Source organism: Argiope bruennichi, chromosome 8, assembly GCF_947563725.1.
Source record: "Argiope bruennichi chromosome 8, qqArgBrue1.1, whole genome shotgun sequence".
In the NCBI taxonomy this organism is placed as follows: Eukaryota; Metazoa; Arthropoda; class Arachnida; order Araneae; family Araneidae; genus Argiope; species Argiope bruennichi.
The window spans coordinates 66,556,792-66,569,718 of NC_079158.1; the positions used below are offsets into that span (position 1 = coordinate 66,556,792).

The 12,927-nt window shown below is 27.4% G+C and overlaps 1 protein-coding gene across 1 annotated transcript in view; it reads left to right on the forward strand.

The window, feature by feature from the left end:
• Positions 1 to 1,041: 1,041 nt before the first annotated feature.
• LOC129981237 (synaptotagmin-15-like) overlaps positions 1,042 to 12,927 on the forward strand; it is a 358,403-nt gene continuing 346,517 nt past the window's right edge. The window contains exon 1 of the mRNA XM_056091995.1: positions 1,042 to 1,368. Coding sequence (XP_055947970.1) covers positions 1,254 to 1,368 — 115 coding nt within the window. The 5' untranslated portion in view covers positions 1,042 to 1,253. The remainder of the gene's footprint in view (positions 1,369 to 12,927) is intronic.

The following is a 12,927-nucleotide window of genomic DNA, read 5'->3' on the forward strand; positions in this document are numbered from 1 at the left end:
TCGGTGAATTTCCCTTTGTAAACATTTCAGAATCATCCTATGTTATAAAATTCTATAAACAACTTTTGCTGATTTGGTATCAAGAAATAGATTTTTGCTAAGTTTTCTATTTACGAGAAAAGGATGCGACAAGTCATTTTCAAGAAAATTAAATTTTTAATCGGCTCTTGCTTTATGTTCGGAATTTAACTGAAATAATTAAACTTGTCTCCATTCGTCAAAATTTCTACCATCTGAGATTTTTAAAAACTTTTTTTGACTTAAAAATGTATAAAAAGTTTTAATACATTTTTTAGAAAATGGGCAAAAATATAGAGCAAAAGGACAGCTGAATTTAAATGATATAATGGCTGTTTCATCCCTAGATCCGGATCCGATCAGGATCGTATCTAAATCTTTATATGTTATCAATTACATTATGATTATAACAAGAACAACTCTTTTTTTTTCTCAATGGTTCATTTTAATTTTTATTTGCATTATAGATTTTTTCATGTAGTGAAATTTATACGAACTAAATTTGACGCAATAGTTATCGCTAGTTTTTTTTTACATTGCCTATGTTAGGGATATCTTAACTGTCACCATAACTGTCACTCTTCTTGACTTTATATTCCATATTTGATTGAATTATATTTGCCCCTTCCTTCTTATTAGATTTCATTTTTATTTGTGAAATTATTCTTACATTTCTTTTTTTTTTAAATATAAAACTTCTCATGTACAAAATGTCGTACACTTAAGAGCAATCCATATACTTTTATTAAAATAAATTTCAGAAACTTTCTTCAACTTCAATAAATATTTGAATTAAAATGTTGCATCTCGAAAGTAAAGCCTTCATGATTTATTAGATGTTGAAAGCGAAATGATTTTATTCCGTCTGTCGAAAACAGAGATGAATGATTCAACTTCATCGAATAGTAAAATTACCAACATTTCGGCTGAATAATTCCGACGAATTGTGAGCAGCAACCACATTTACCCATTTATCGCCTCAGCTTGGCGAAAGTAGAAATCTTCAGAGGACTTGGCAACCCTTTTTCGATACTAACAAATTCTTTTTCGGTCTTCAACACAGATGATGGCTCAACTGCTGGACGGGCGCGCTTATCTGAGCAGTTTCAATGCGTGAAGATATTTTATGTTATTCTAATGCATAAATGGTAATTAAATTTTTAAGATCAGGATTGTTATTTTTCTGATATTTCCAGATGCATTAAAAATGAACATAAAAACTTGACTCTAAAATCATGGATTTGAATCAAATGTCTTTAACCTCACAAGTGACCCCCACTGAGGGGTCAACACCTTTGGCCCAATCTTTGATTGCCGAAGCAAGAGCTGGAAGTGACCAAACAGCAACACGTGAGTTTTTTTTAAAGAAGTTTCTATTTTTATGGAGAAGTAAAAAAAATGTTGTGAGATTTTTCCATTTGTTGCATGCATTGGGAAAAGTTGCTGTTAAGTTTTTTTAAATGAAAAATTTTGTGTTTTGGGATTGTCTGAAAAGTAAAACTAAATCTGAATGCATATATTCTATATTTTTTCATTCTTTACTTGATATCATTAACTTTTATTTCAATGCAAATACTTAATAGAATATTCATTATTTTTATAAAATAGATTTTTGATTAATTAAAAATTCTTAAGGTATAAAGACTTGTATGATTTGACTTAAATATAAAGAAAAATTGTTGAAGCATTTTTAAGAAATTCGATTTAGTGTCACTTTCTAGTGAACATGTGATGATTAAAATTCATGTAAATAATGAATCTAATAAATAAAATAATGGAAAATAATTTTAATCTGGATTTATTTAAATATTAAACTAGCTTAGTAATCTTAAATTCTTTATATATTTTTTGTTATTGACCCGAAGTATAAGAGTTGCATATGGTGACAATAAGAGGAATTTGTAAAGCTTTCTTTTGCAGATTTTGAAATAAAAATGTCTTCTTTTAACTTCTGCGATGAAGTGTATAAATATGAATTTGATTTTATTTAATAAAAATATATTTTGTTAGAGTAATATTTGAAATGTAATATTTTATAGACATTTAAAACAATTAAATGTAGATAAATTCTTGGTATAGAGGTTACTTAAAAATATCGTTTGCAAAATCAGTCTGCAACGATTTAATATTTAATGATTTAAAAAAAGTTTTCAAATGCAAACAAATAAAATTCCTATGTCATTTCCGATGGCTGGATATTTACTCAGTCGTTACTGATATCTTTTGCTGAAAGCTTTTTTCTTCCTTTCTGTAATGACAAGTATAATTATTATGTATTTTCTTTCCTATTTTTTTTTAACAAACCAGCTATGTAATAAAAAGAAGGAACGGGCAATAATTTAAAAAATAAAATGCAGTATTACAGTATTGATATATAGAATTTAATTAAAATTTTTCTGAATGAATATTAACCCTTTGGACTCGGAAAAGTTATTCGATGCATAATTATTCACCTAATTTAAAGATTTGTTTATTGTCCCGCAACACAAATATATATAATTTTTTAAGTTTATTTCTCTCTTTTAATTTATATCTTCTTACTATGTAGATATTTTTAACTATTAAAAATAAATAAAAGGTCAAAATGATGCGCCGTCTTGAATGGTGAGTGAGAGTCACCATCCTAGTGCAAAGGGTTAAAGGACTATGCTAGTATTCTGTTTTAAATATATTGATAAGTTTACAACTGGAATACGAATTAATTATAGTTAATTTAAATCATCCTAAGTCCATAAAATTAATTTTTTGGATCTCCTATCTAGTTGAGTACTAAACCCTTTAATTTTTTTGCCTACTGATTATATGACATCTGTCTCTGCTTGTTTGTAAATAAACTATAAAATTAAATTTGTTAATGGTATGTGTCTTTCAAAAAAGATACTGATATGAGAACCAATAAATAGATAAAAAGAAGAATCGGAACGAAAAGAAATGCAAATAAATAAATGAAAGGGGGTTTATAAACTTGATCCAATGAAACTTCGAAAGGTGCATTTCTGCATTTTTTCATTATCACTTTAATAAGGTCTTTCAAAAAATATTTTAATAAGGCTTATATGTAAAAGAATAAATAATGAAGGTTCTAACAGATTGCGTCGTATAAGTTAATGAAAATTCTTCGAAATCCAAGCACTTTTTTTTGCTCCATTAACTTGATTGTTTTTTTGGCCCAATTATTAAAGCGGAGAAAGAAGCGCCTGATTATATATTTGCGAATTCTTTTAAAAATAACTTATTTTCTAAAACCAACCAGTAATTTCTAACTTATTTGGTTATAAAATTATCTTTATATTACTTTAAACGAGAATAATATTTTTTGTTGGCATTTGATTTAAATGAAGAATTTTTTTTGAACTATATTAAAAAGTAAGAATTATTATCTAATAAGAATCTAATAAGGGGGAAAGTTTTGGTCGAAGAAATGATTAAATTTGGCTGATAAACTTTCAGGCGTCTGTTTTGAGAATGCAGACTTTCAAAATGCATTATTATAGGATAAGATATCATGTATTATCTTAATTATGTTAGTCATAATTATCTTAATTATGATAATTATGTAGTATCATAAAGTTTAATTTATTTTAACTGTCTGATATAATGTGGTAAATGGCTTTGTATGCGATATGACATTGTCTAATTAAATTGAGGAAGGAATGGGGAGAGGTATTTTATTTGAGTATCTTGTTTCACAGGGACTCATATGATTCATTGTAATTCTATTATAAAACGATTATATTTTACTTTTTTTCTGACTTTCTCGATTTCTTGGTGCATCTCATATTTTTTCAATCAAATGCAATGAAATCATGATATGAAGTTGACAGTCTGTATAAAGTTGCAAGCGTTTGTATTACTAATAAGTGAACGTAATAGGTGTATCAATGCTTCGGAGAGCTATAAAAAACGCTACACTGCGTAGAGCTTTTCTAAAATTGAAAAGTCTCAAATATAGTTTTACTATATAAAATATCTATTTTAGATGAGATGATTTATTCATCATTTACTTTTCAACATATTAGAACCATTTTCAGAGTAATTTAATTATGACAAAGGATATATAATGCAACTTTTTTATTCTGCCTTCATAAGTCTGTTTATCTTTGTTTTGGATTGCTGAACAGCGTTTGGAATGACAGCAAATAGATTTCAGGACAAAAATTTCAAAAAAGAAAAAAGAATAAAATGAGCTGTCTTTTTCATATCAAGATAAGCTATTTAATACCGTAATTAACCCTTTGCATTTGGATGGTGCCTTTTATTCACCATTCAAGATGGTGCATCATTTTGACGTTTTATTTATTTATTTTTTAATTTTGATTATTAAAAACGCCTACAGAATGGTAAAAAGATGCAGATTAATTTTTTAAAGAAATTCGACTTAAAACAATTATTTATATTTATTTTTCACAGCAATAAACAAATCTTTGTATTAGGTGGATAATTAGGCATCGAGTTACCTTTCCAAGCGTAAAGGGTTAAATTCTAATCATGTAATTTTATGACAGGAATCAAAAGAAAACTTATTCGAAATAATGCGTTTATTAAATCTGTTATTGGTGAAAGCAAAGGATTTTAGAAATGTTCTGGGATAAAAAAATCTTTGTCAAAGATCTTGCTGGACTTACGATTCTAACCCCGAAGAAATAAATAGCAATGGGAACATTCTCTCAAATATATATTATTCCTTGTTTTCAAATTGGGTTTTATTCTTGTTAAAAATTATTCTTGTGTACAAATTCTCTTATTCTTGTTAAAAATTATTCTTGTGTACAAATTCTCTTATTCTTGTTAAAAATTATTCTTGTGTACAAATTCTCTTATTCTTGTCTACAAATGAAATTAGTTTCTGGAAGAGTAAATCGTTTAACATTCCCCTGGAGCTATTCCACGAGCCATTCCCTGGTGCGTTTGATAAAATGAAAAGTATTTACATATCCATTTGTCTGAAGTCACGAATTTAAGCACACTTCTTAATGACCAGTGATAATTACAAAATACGATTTTAAACTAATTGATTTAGTTTAAGAATGAAAAGATATTCCCATTTCAGTTTCAAAACGCGGAGAAATAAATAAAATTATTTATTAAAAGTAATTTTGATCCTCTAGTCTGAACCATCACAAAATGCTAATATTTTAGATTTGATTCGTGTATCTCCGTTTTATTTTTAAACATGCATTCTTTGTTACAGTAAAAATCGTTTGGGTTCAAAAACTGTATTTAATGCCATTGCACTACGTATAAAAGTACACACGGTTATTAAAACAATGAAAGTATTGTTTTAACTCGTACTTGCAGATATTTTGAATTTCTTTTAAATATAGAAAATAATTTGTTTGGGGATAATGTTGATATCTCTGAAAAGCTGGTTTCTTTAATTTTCAAATGGTTTAAAATTGTTTTTGTCCAATAATATGCTCCTTAATTTTGGTGAGAAAACATGAACAAGCTAAATAATTTCAATTAAAAATCTAATAAAAATTTTAAACTTTCTCAGTAATTACCTACTATCCAAGAAGTAATTACATGCTAAATTTGGTAGTTCTAAGGTCTATGATCTGCCCTACGCAACAATTCGCACAATTTTTAATCACATGTGGATATGTCTTGCTATAAAGATAATTCAGTTATCTAATGTGTATGTATGGTCTATATTACTTCAAGTCTACTGTAAGCAATCAATCACTATAAGCAATTGGATCGAATTCAGTTGCATTTTGTAAACCTAATATATAAGATGGGAGAAAGAGTACAGTCAATTTTTAAGAGAAGAAAGCATAATTAAATGTTAATATAATTAGAAATTGATGAAAAATGTGCCTAGTTTGGATTTATTTCATAAAATGTTCTTGACATTGATAAAATAAGTTCCATTCTTTTGCAAAAAAACTAATTTAAGTAATGAATATCTGAAAATTACTATTCTATGAAAACACGCGATTTTGGACCTCTCCATCGACTGTGTTGAAAAATGTACATATCCCGGAGTTTCTCAAGGCCGATTGGCTTAAATTTAAGAAATTGTAGATTGTCCTAAAGTAATGATATTCCGAGCTTCATAACTCGGCTAGATGCCGTCGCAGAATATTGAAACATTTTCTGTTGTAAGATTCGAAGGATCAGAAATATTTTACTGAATACTTCATATGATTGAAGGACTATATAAAATTTAGATTTCATAATTTTTTTTCAGAAGTATATTTATCAACCAAAACAAAATATTATTTATGTCATTTAAACTTTTTGAAATTAAAAACAAAGAATTGAATTTTATGAAAAATCGAAGGAATTTTTGTAGAATAATCTTTTGAGATATTGAGTAAATAAAAAAATTTCTTCTGCAGTACACATAATATTTCAGTGCTGAGTTGTTTTCTTTTCAGTATTCATATTTTTAAAAATCTGTTTGGTTTTAAAAAAATTGTTTTTGTATTTATTGAAGTATAATCACTTCCGTCTTGAATGCCGATAATTCTTTTCTCTGTATTCATATTATTTAAAAAATGTGTTTGGTGTTTCAAACAAGTTTTTGTATTTATTGAAGTTTAAGCACGCCCTTTTCAAATTTAAGTCCAAATTTTTGGAGAGATAAATACAATAAATGTAGGGTATATTGCAATGAAGAGAAATATGTACGACTTCTATAATAGTATTAGTTATATGCCAATTTAAATTTGAAGCTTAAAAATATTTCGGAGCAATTATTAAATCAAGTTATATAAAATATTTAATTGAAAATTTTAGCGATCAATCATTCCGGAGAATTCGCAAAAGTTGGATAATTAAATATTTTAAAAAAAATGCTTTTAAGCACGTTTTTAATAACTGCTTCGGATTTTTAAAAAAATGAATTTCAAAACAAGAGCATGTTAAACCAAAATAATACTGTAAGGAAATTAAGTCATACTGATTATTACAAGAGAGGAAATTCTGAAACATTAATTAAAAATAAAGAAAAAAATTGTGAATAAGATTTAAATTTGTTTATTTATAACATTACTATTTGCAAAAATGAGTTTATTATTTGGTTTTTACAGCCATATTTTTTTTTTATTAAAAAAATTTTTTTTATTCAGTACATGAAAAACCAGATGGGAGCACTGTCTTAACCATTCTCGCATATTTTTTAATAAATGTATTTTTACTCTTTTTATAAAATTGTGGACAATGGGCAAGTCCGTAAAAATTATGAGTGCTCAGATTTTATTTTAAGAATTTTGCATATGATCACTTTGTGCTTCTTAATGTAATGAAGAAAATCGAATATGCATTTTGGGCGCTTTTTTCTCAACTGATTGAAATCACACAGTCAATGCCTTACACAGTCGCACACCAATTACAATGTTGTGCTTTTAAGTTATTTCGTTTACATGAATGCGGAAGTACAGAAGATCAACAGACAGTCAGCCTTCTGATGGATTTGATTAAAAATTTCATATCTGCAATTTAGATGCTAAAATAGTGCACAAAATTTTATTCTTATAGATCTTTGTTTTACATTTATTGTGTCTACTTTTATTAGAATCAGCAGACAGATTTTTTTTGTTGATACTTTTCACTCAAAAATTTAATGGAAATACAGAAATTTGGTTTTAAGACCGAACACGAAATTTCATCTGCTTAGCTCAAAGCTTTATTATCATGTTTACTAAGAGAAATAATCAAAAAATGTTTTTCTGATTCAAGGAAGTCTGAAACATGGAGATTAGTCAAATCTCGAATTCGAAGTAAGTTTAAGTTTTGTAACGATAACTTTTTTTTTTCGTGTACAAAAAGGCGAAAAAAAAAAAACACACCCTTTTTTTTAAAAAAAAATAACTATATTATCTAAACAAGATTCAATTTTTCTTTTGTTTTACATTTTAATAACTTTAAATATAACGTTATCAGAATGTAATATTCTGGAATAACCTATTGTTGGAAATTGAGAATTATCTGAGAAAGTGTTTTCTACTTCCAAATATAAAAATAGATATTTTATAGTAATCACTTTAAAAAAAAAACTTATACTTTTTTTTTTAAAAGAAATTATTTACGTAGAATATTATTTACAATTTCGCTGGCCATAAAAAATTGGAAGAATTGATAAGGAATTTATTTTACCCGATTTCTTAATTTTAATTTTAAAAAGTGCTACTGTAATTTTTAGTTAATCGCTATTGGCAGAATCAAATTGTTAGGCCTTGTTCTTTAACAATGTATTCTTTCCCATAACATTGTTCAAATACTTTATTTGGATGGGATATTATTGAAAATAACTCAAGATGTGCATATACAGTGAAAGTCAAAAGAAAGTAAACACCAACTTTTCATGTATAAAATGCTTTATTTCAAATGCATTATTGACTTATAATGTAAAACAAATACTTAAAATTAAATGTTCATTTAATTAGAATTTAACAGCTTATAAATGTTAAGCTAAAACAAAATACAAAAAGAAATAGCTCAATTTAAACAAATGTCTAGCCAACTTTCTGAGTCAAAAAAAAGTAAACAGATAACTCTGATAGCAAAATAGAATGAAAAAAATTAGCAATTAATACTTTGTTTGCTTTCCTTTAGATTTTAATACAGCTTTTAACCTTCTAGGCATAGATGCTACCAATTTTTTCGTCAGTTCGATCGGGATTTTCTGCCATTCTTCCAAGATAGTTTTTTTCAATTCTTCTTTATTTGAAACCGTTCTTTGGCGTACTTTTTTATCTAAATATGCCCATAAATGTTCAATGGGGTTGAGGTCTGGAGACTGCGGAGGATGGTCTAAAGTCTTGGGTGTCTGATATAGTAACCATTCTTTTACAATTTTAGATGTGTGTTTTGGATCGTTGTCATGCTGGAAGATCCAAGTTCGTGACAGTCCTAATTTCTCAACACTGGGGCCAACATTTTCTTTTAAAATATTTAAGTAGCCTATTTTATCCATCGTAGATTCGATAAATACCAAATTTCTGACCCCTGCTGCCGCCATACATCCCCAGACCATAATAGAGCCACCCCCATGTTTAATTGTTTTAACTGTACATTTATCATCAAATTCTTCGTTCTTCGATCGCCATATTTTCGACTGCTTTTTAGGGGCCAAAATTTCAAATTTTTTTTCATCACTAAATAAAATATTATTCCAAAAATTTAAATCATTTTTTTCGTACTTCCTAGCAAAATTCAGGCGCTTATTTTGATTTGTTTTCGATATGAATGGCTTTTTACGCGGTATCCTACCATGTAACCCATGATCATTAAGAGTTCTTCTTATAGTACTTGCGCTTACTGATTTTCCTGATGTCTGAGATACATTTTGCGCTATCTTTACAGCACTTTCAGCTGGATTTTGTTTTATCTCTCGTACTACAGTTCTAACTTCTGCATCAGTAAGTCTTCTTGGTCTTCCTGTTCTTTCAAAATCCTTAATCTGCTTATACTTCGTATATTTGTCAATGATTTTTTTGACCGTGCAATGATTCCTTTGGACAATTTGTCCTATTTCACGTAATGATTTTCCGTTTTTCTTCAAATTTATTATTATTTTTCTCGTTTCTAGTGATGTTTGTTTCCCCATATCCAGTTTTCTAAAAATGTTCCAGAAAATTTCAGAAATTAACAGAAGAGCGACATGTACATCAAGAATTCACTTTTGTTTAAGATTCTGTGAAAAAAAAGTGGTGGCACTTACAAAATTGATAACGTTATAGTGAAAGACTTGTCAGTGTTTACTTTTTTTTGACGCTCAAAAATGGGTGTATTTTTTGATTAAGCGGCTTATTTCTTCTTGTAATTACAATTTGTTTAATATTTATAACGATTTAAATATTTTAATATTAATTATTTAACTATGCAATATTAATTTATGTTACAAGTCAATAATATATTTGCTATATATTGTTTCACACATGAAAAATTAGTGTTTACTTTTTTTTGACTCGCACTGTATATCTGTTCATTTTAAAAATTAAAAGGGTTTCTTTGAAAAGAATGAGAATTCATATAAAGACAGTTAATATATAATAAGCTACGTAAGACGACAACTGAATAATTTAATAAAAGCGAATTTTGAAGAGTCTTTCTTTTATTTAGATATTAAAAATGAATTATTTTAGCCTAGCTAAATTATCTTAGATGTATTAAATTATTTATTAAACTTAAATTCGGTTGAGTGCTTATCACAGAGTTGCCGCTGAAAAACCGTTTTGTTCAAAAGTAATTTAATGTTCTATTAAATTAAATCTTTCAGAAAAATATCGTGGAAAAGATATCAATAAAAATACTGGAAATTTAATTTCGTTGAGGAAATATTTTATTTAATTCATTTTGTTTCTATAAGTCATGTTTGCATTGCCAAAATCCTGACGTTCAGTTGAAAAATTCATTATCGTTTTCATTAAGTAATTATATAAGAATGGAATTGTTTACGAGATATATATTTGAAAGAATGAATAAAAGAACAAGAATAATATTTCTTTATCTTGTTTACGATTAAAAATTAAAGATCTAGGTTTATTAAATTTTGAATTGCCGAAGGGTAATTAATTTTTATTAATAAATAAAATTCAGTGTTACTTCGAACAAAAAAATCTTGTTAAGAATGCAAACCTTATTTCAAATTATTAATTTCAAAATTAACTTTTACAGTTCGCCGTTTTTATTTTCATATTAAAAATTCGAAATTTAATTAAAAAAAAAAGCTCTGACATTGTTAAAATACAATAATTTTTCTAATTTTTGTTTGAATAAATTAATTTGATTGTTAATATTTGATTCAGGAAATCATGCATTGTACCAGGTATGTACCAGTTGTGTACCAGATTCAGTTTATAATGATTTGACATATAATTTATGAAGAATTTGAAATCTTGTGCAATATTCCATTTTTTTGTAATGAAATAGGAAATTTTGTTAAATATGATTTTAATTTTTAAGTTTAAATGATACAATGAAGTTTAGATTTTTGTTTTGCAAATTAGGGTGCCTTTTTTATGATAAAGTATTGAATGTGTATGTTGATATTGTATAAAAATTATCGTTTGACTTAGAGCTACTGAATTTGATACAGACGTATTTTGAGGATAGAAATCTTCGTACATTTAAAAGTTATTTTTAATTTTAAGGATGATGGGAAATTTTGATTTTTTTTCCCACAAACTGCCGGAAATATTATTGCACAAAATTGCCTCTTGCACAAATTAAAGATTTTCTTTGCAGTGATAATTTAATTCTATTCAGAGTAATCATAAACGTCAAGTTATGTAAATAAGATTTAATTGAAATTAAGGACATCAACACTGGCCAACAGTTGATCGACTAAGGAAATTAGTAATAAATAAATGGTTGCTTGTTTTATGTATATGCTAATAATAAGAAAGTCGTTTACACACACACACATGTCATAATTGTTTTTTATGACATCATGTCCCTTTTTCGAAGATGCACAATTAATTTCAAAATTAATTTGAAGCTTTCAAGTTATTGAGAATGAATTAATGCCTTTATACCGAGTTAAATTTTAAAAATTTCAAATTTCAAAAAGTTAGTAGTAAATTGCCTTCACAAAACTGGATTATAATGAAGTACAATTGTCAGAAAATTATTTCTCTTAAATTTTTCTATGTAAATACTCAAAGTAGGATTGAGTATCTAAATACAGACATATATAAAACTTTCTCACGTTAAAAAAATTGTCAAAAATAAATTGTAATAAATTTATGTCAGAAATTCTTTCTCTCCATCTGTACAAATGTCGATTCAAATTTATTTTACAGTAAACTGAATTGTTATAAACAAAGTGCTTCCTTCCTGTTTGTACAGACGTCTAGAGATTGATAGAGTACTCACTCAAATGGGAGTTAGGATAGTTTGCTAAAGTAGAGTTGTAACATCATCATTGTCATGTTCTAGTGCATGTACTAAAGTACTTGTAAGAGGCTCGATTTATTTATCCCGTAGAAGATAAAGTTTTGCCACGAGTTATAAAACAAGTTTGACACTGTCGGATTATGAAATTATGAATTTCCCTGGCCTATCTTGATAGATTATGGCCATTGCGGACATGTATGCATTCATACATTTTTACACTGAATTATAATATTTATGAATTATTTAATTGTTTTTAAAGGTGTAAAAATGTGATTAATCGATGTCGCCCGGTATACGACAAAGCATTTAAGTATCTAAATGACAAAAATTTAATATCGATAAATGAAATCTATTCCCCTCTTAAATATAAAATTATGAACTTTGAATAAGCCTTGAATGTTATCAATGCTCTGATTTTTATTTTCAGAAACCACTTAATTAGTATTGGATTATATATTTCGTGGTATAGTAAAAATTACTATTGCTACTTTACTTTTATATTTCCTAGCGTAGTAAAAATAATCGAATATGCATTTTGTGCATCTGTTACTATATAATTGAAATAAAAATATGACAAAACTGCATTTTAATTATAAAATTGCATATTAAATTTCATTTATTTTTTGTCGTTTGAGTTCAGTTATTTACATCCAGACGGATAGACGTTCAATTTCTTGACGGATTTTAATCAAAATGCTTTTAGGATCTACATTCTAAATGTCGCATTTGTGTACTAAATCTTTTGAGTTATTTTTTCACGGACTGACATATTTGGAAGGAAGGGGCGTAAGCAGACTGGCATATTTGGAAGGAAGGGGCGTAAGCAGACTGGCATATTTGGAAGGAAGGGGCGTAAGCAGACTGGCATATTTGGAAGGAAGGGGCGTAAGCAGACTGGCATATTTGGAAGGAAGGGGCGTAAGCAGACTGGCATATTTGTGGAAGCGCATAAGCTTTATACCAAATAAGACAGGCAGAAATGTGTTATTTGGATTAAGAGAAGTATAACTTGGAGTTGCTTTGAAAAATAGAGTTCGAATTTTTTGATCATTAGAGTTCTTC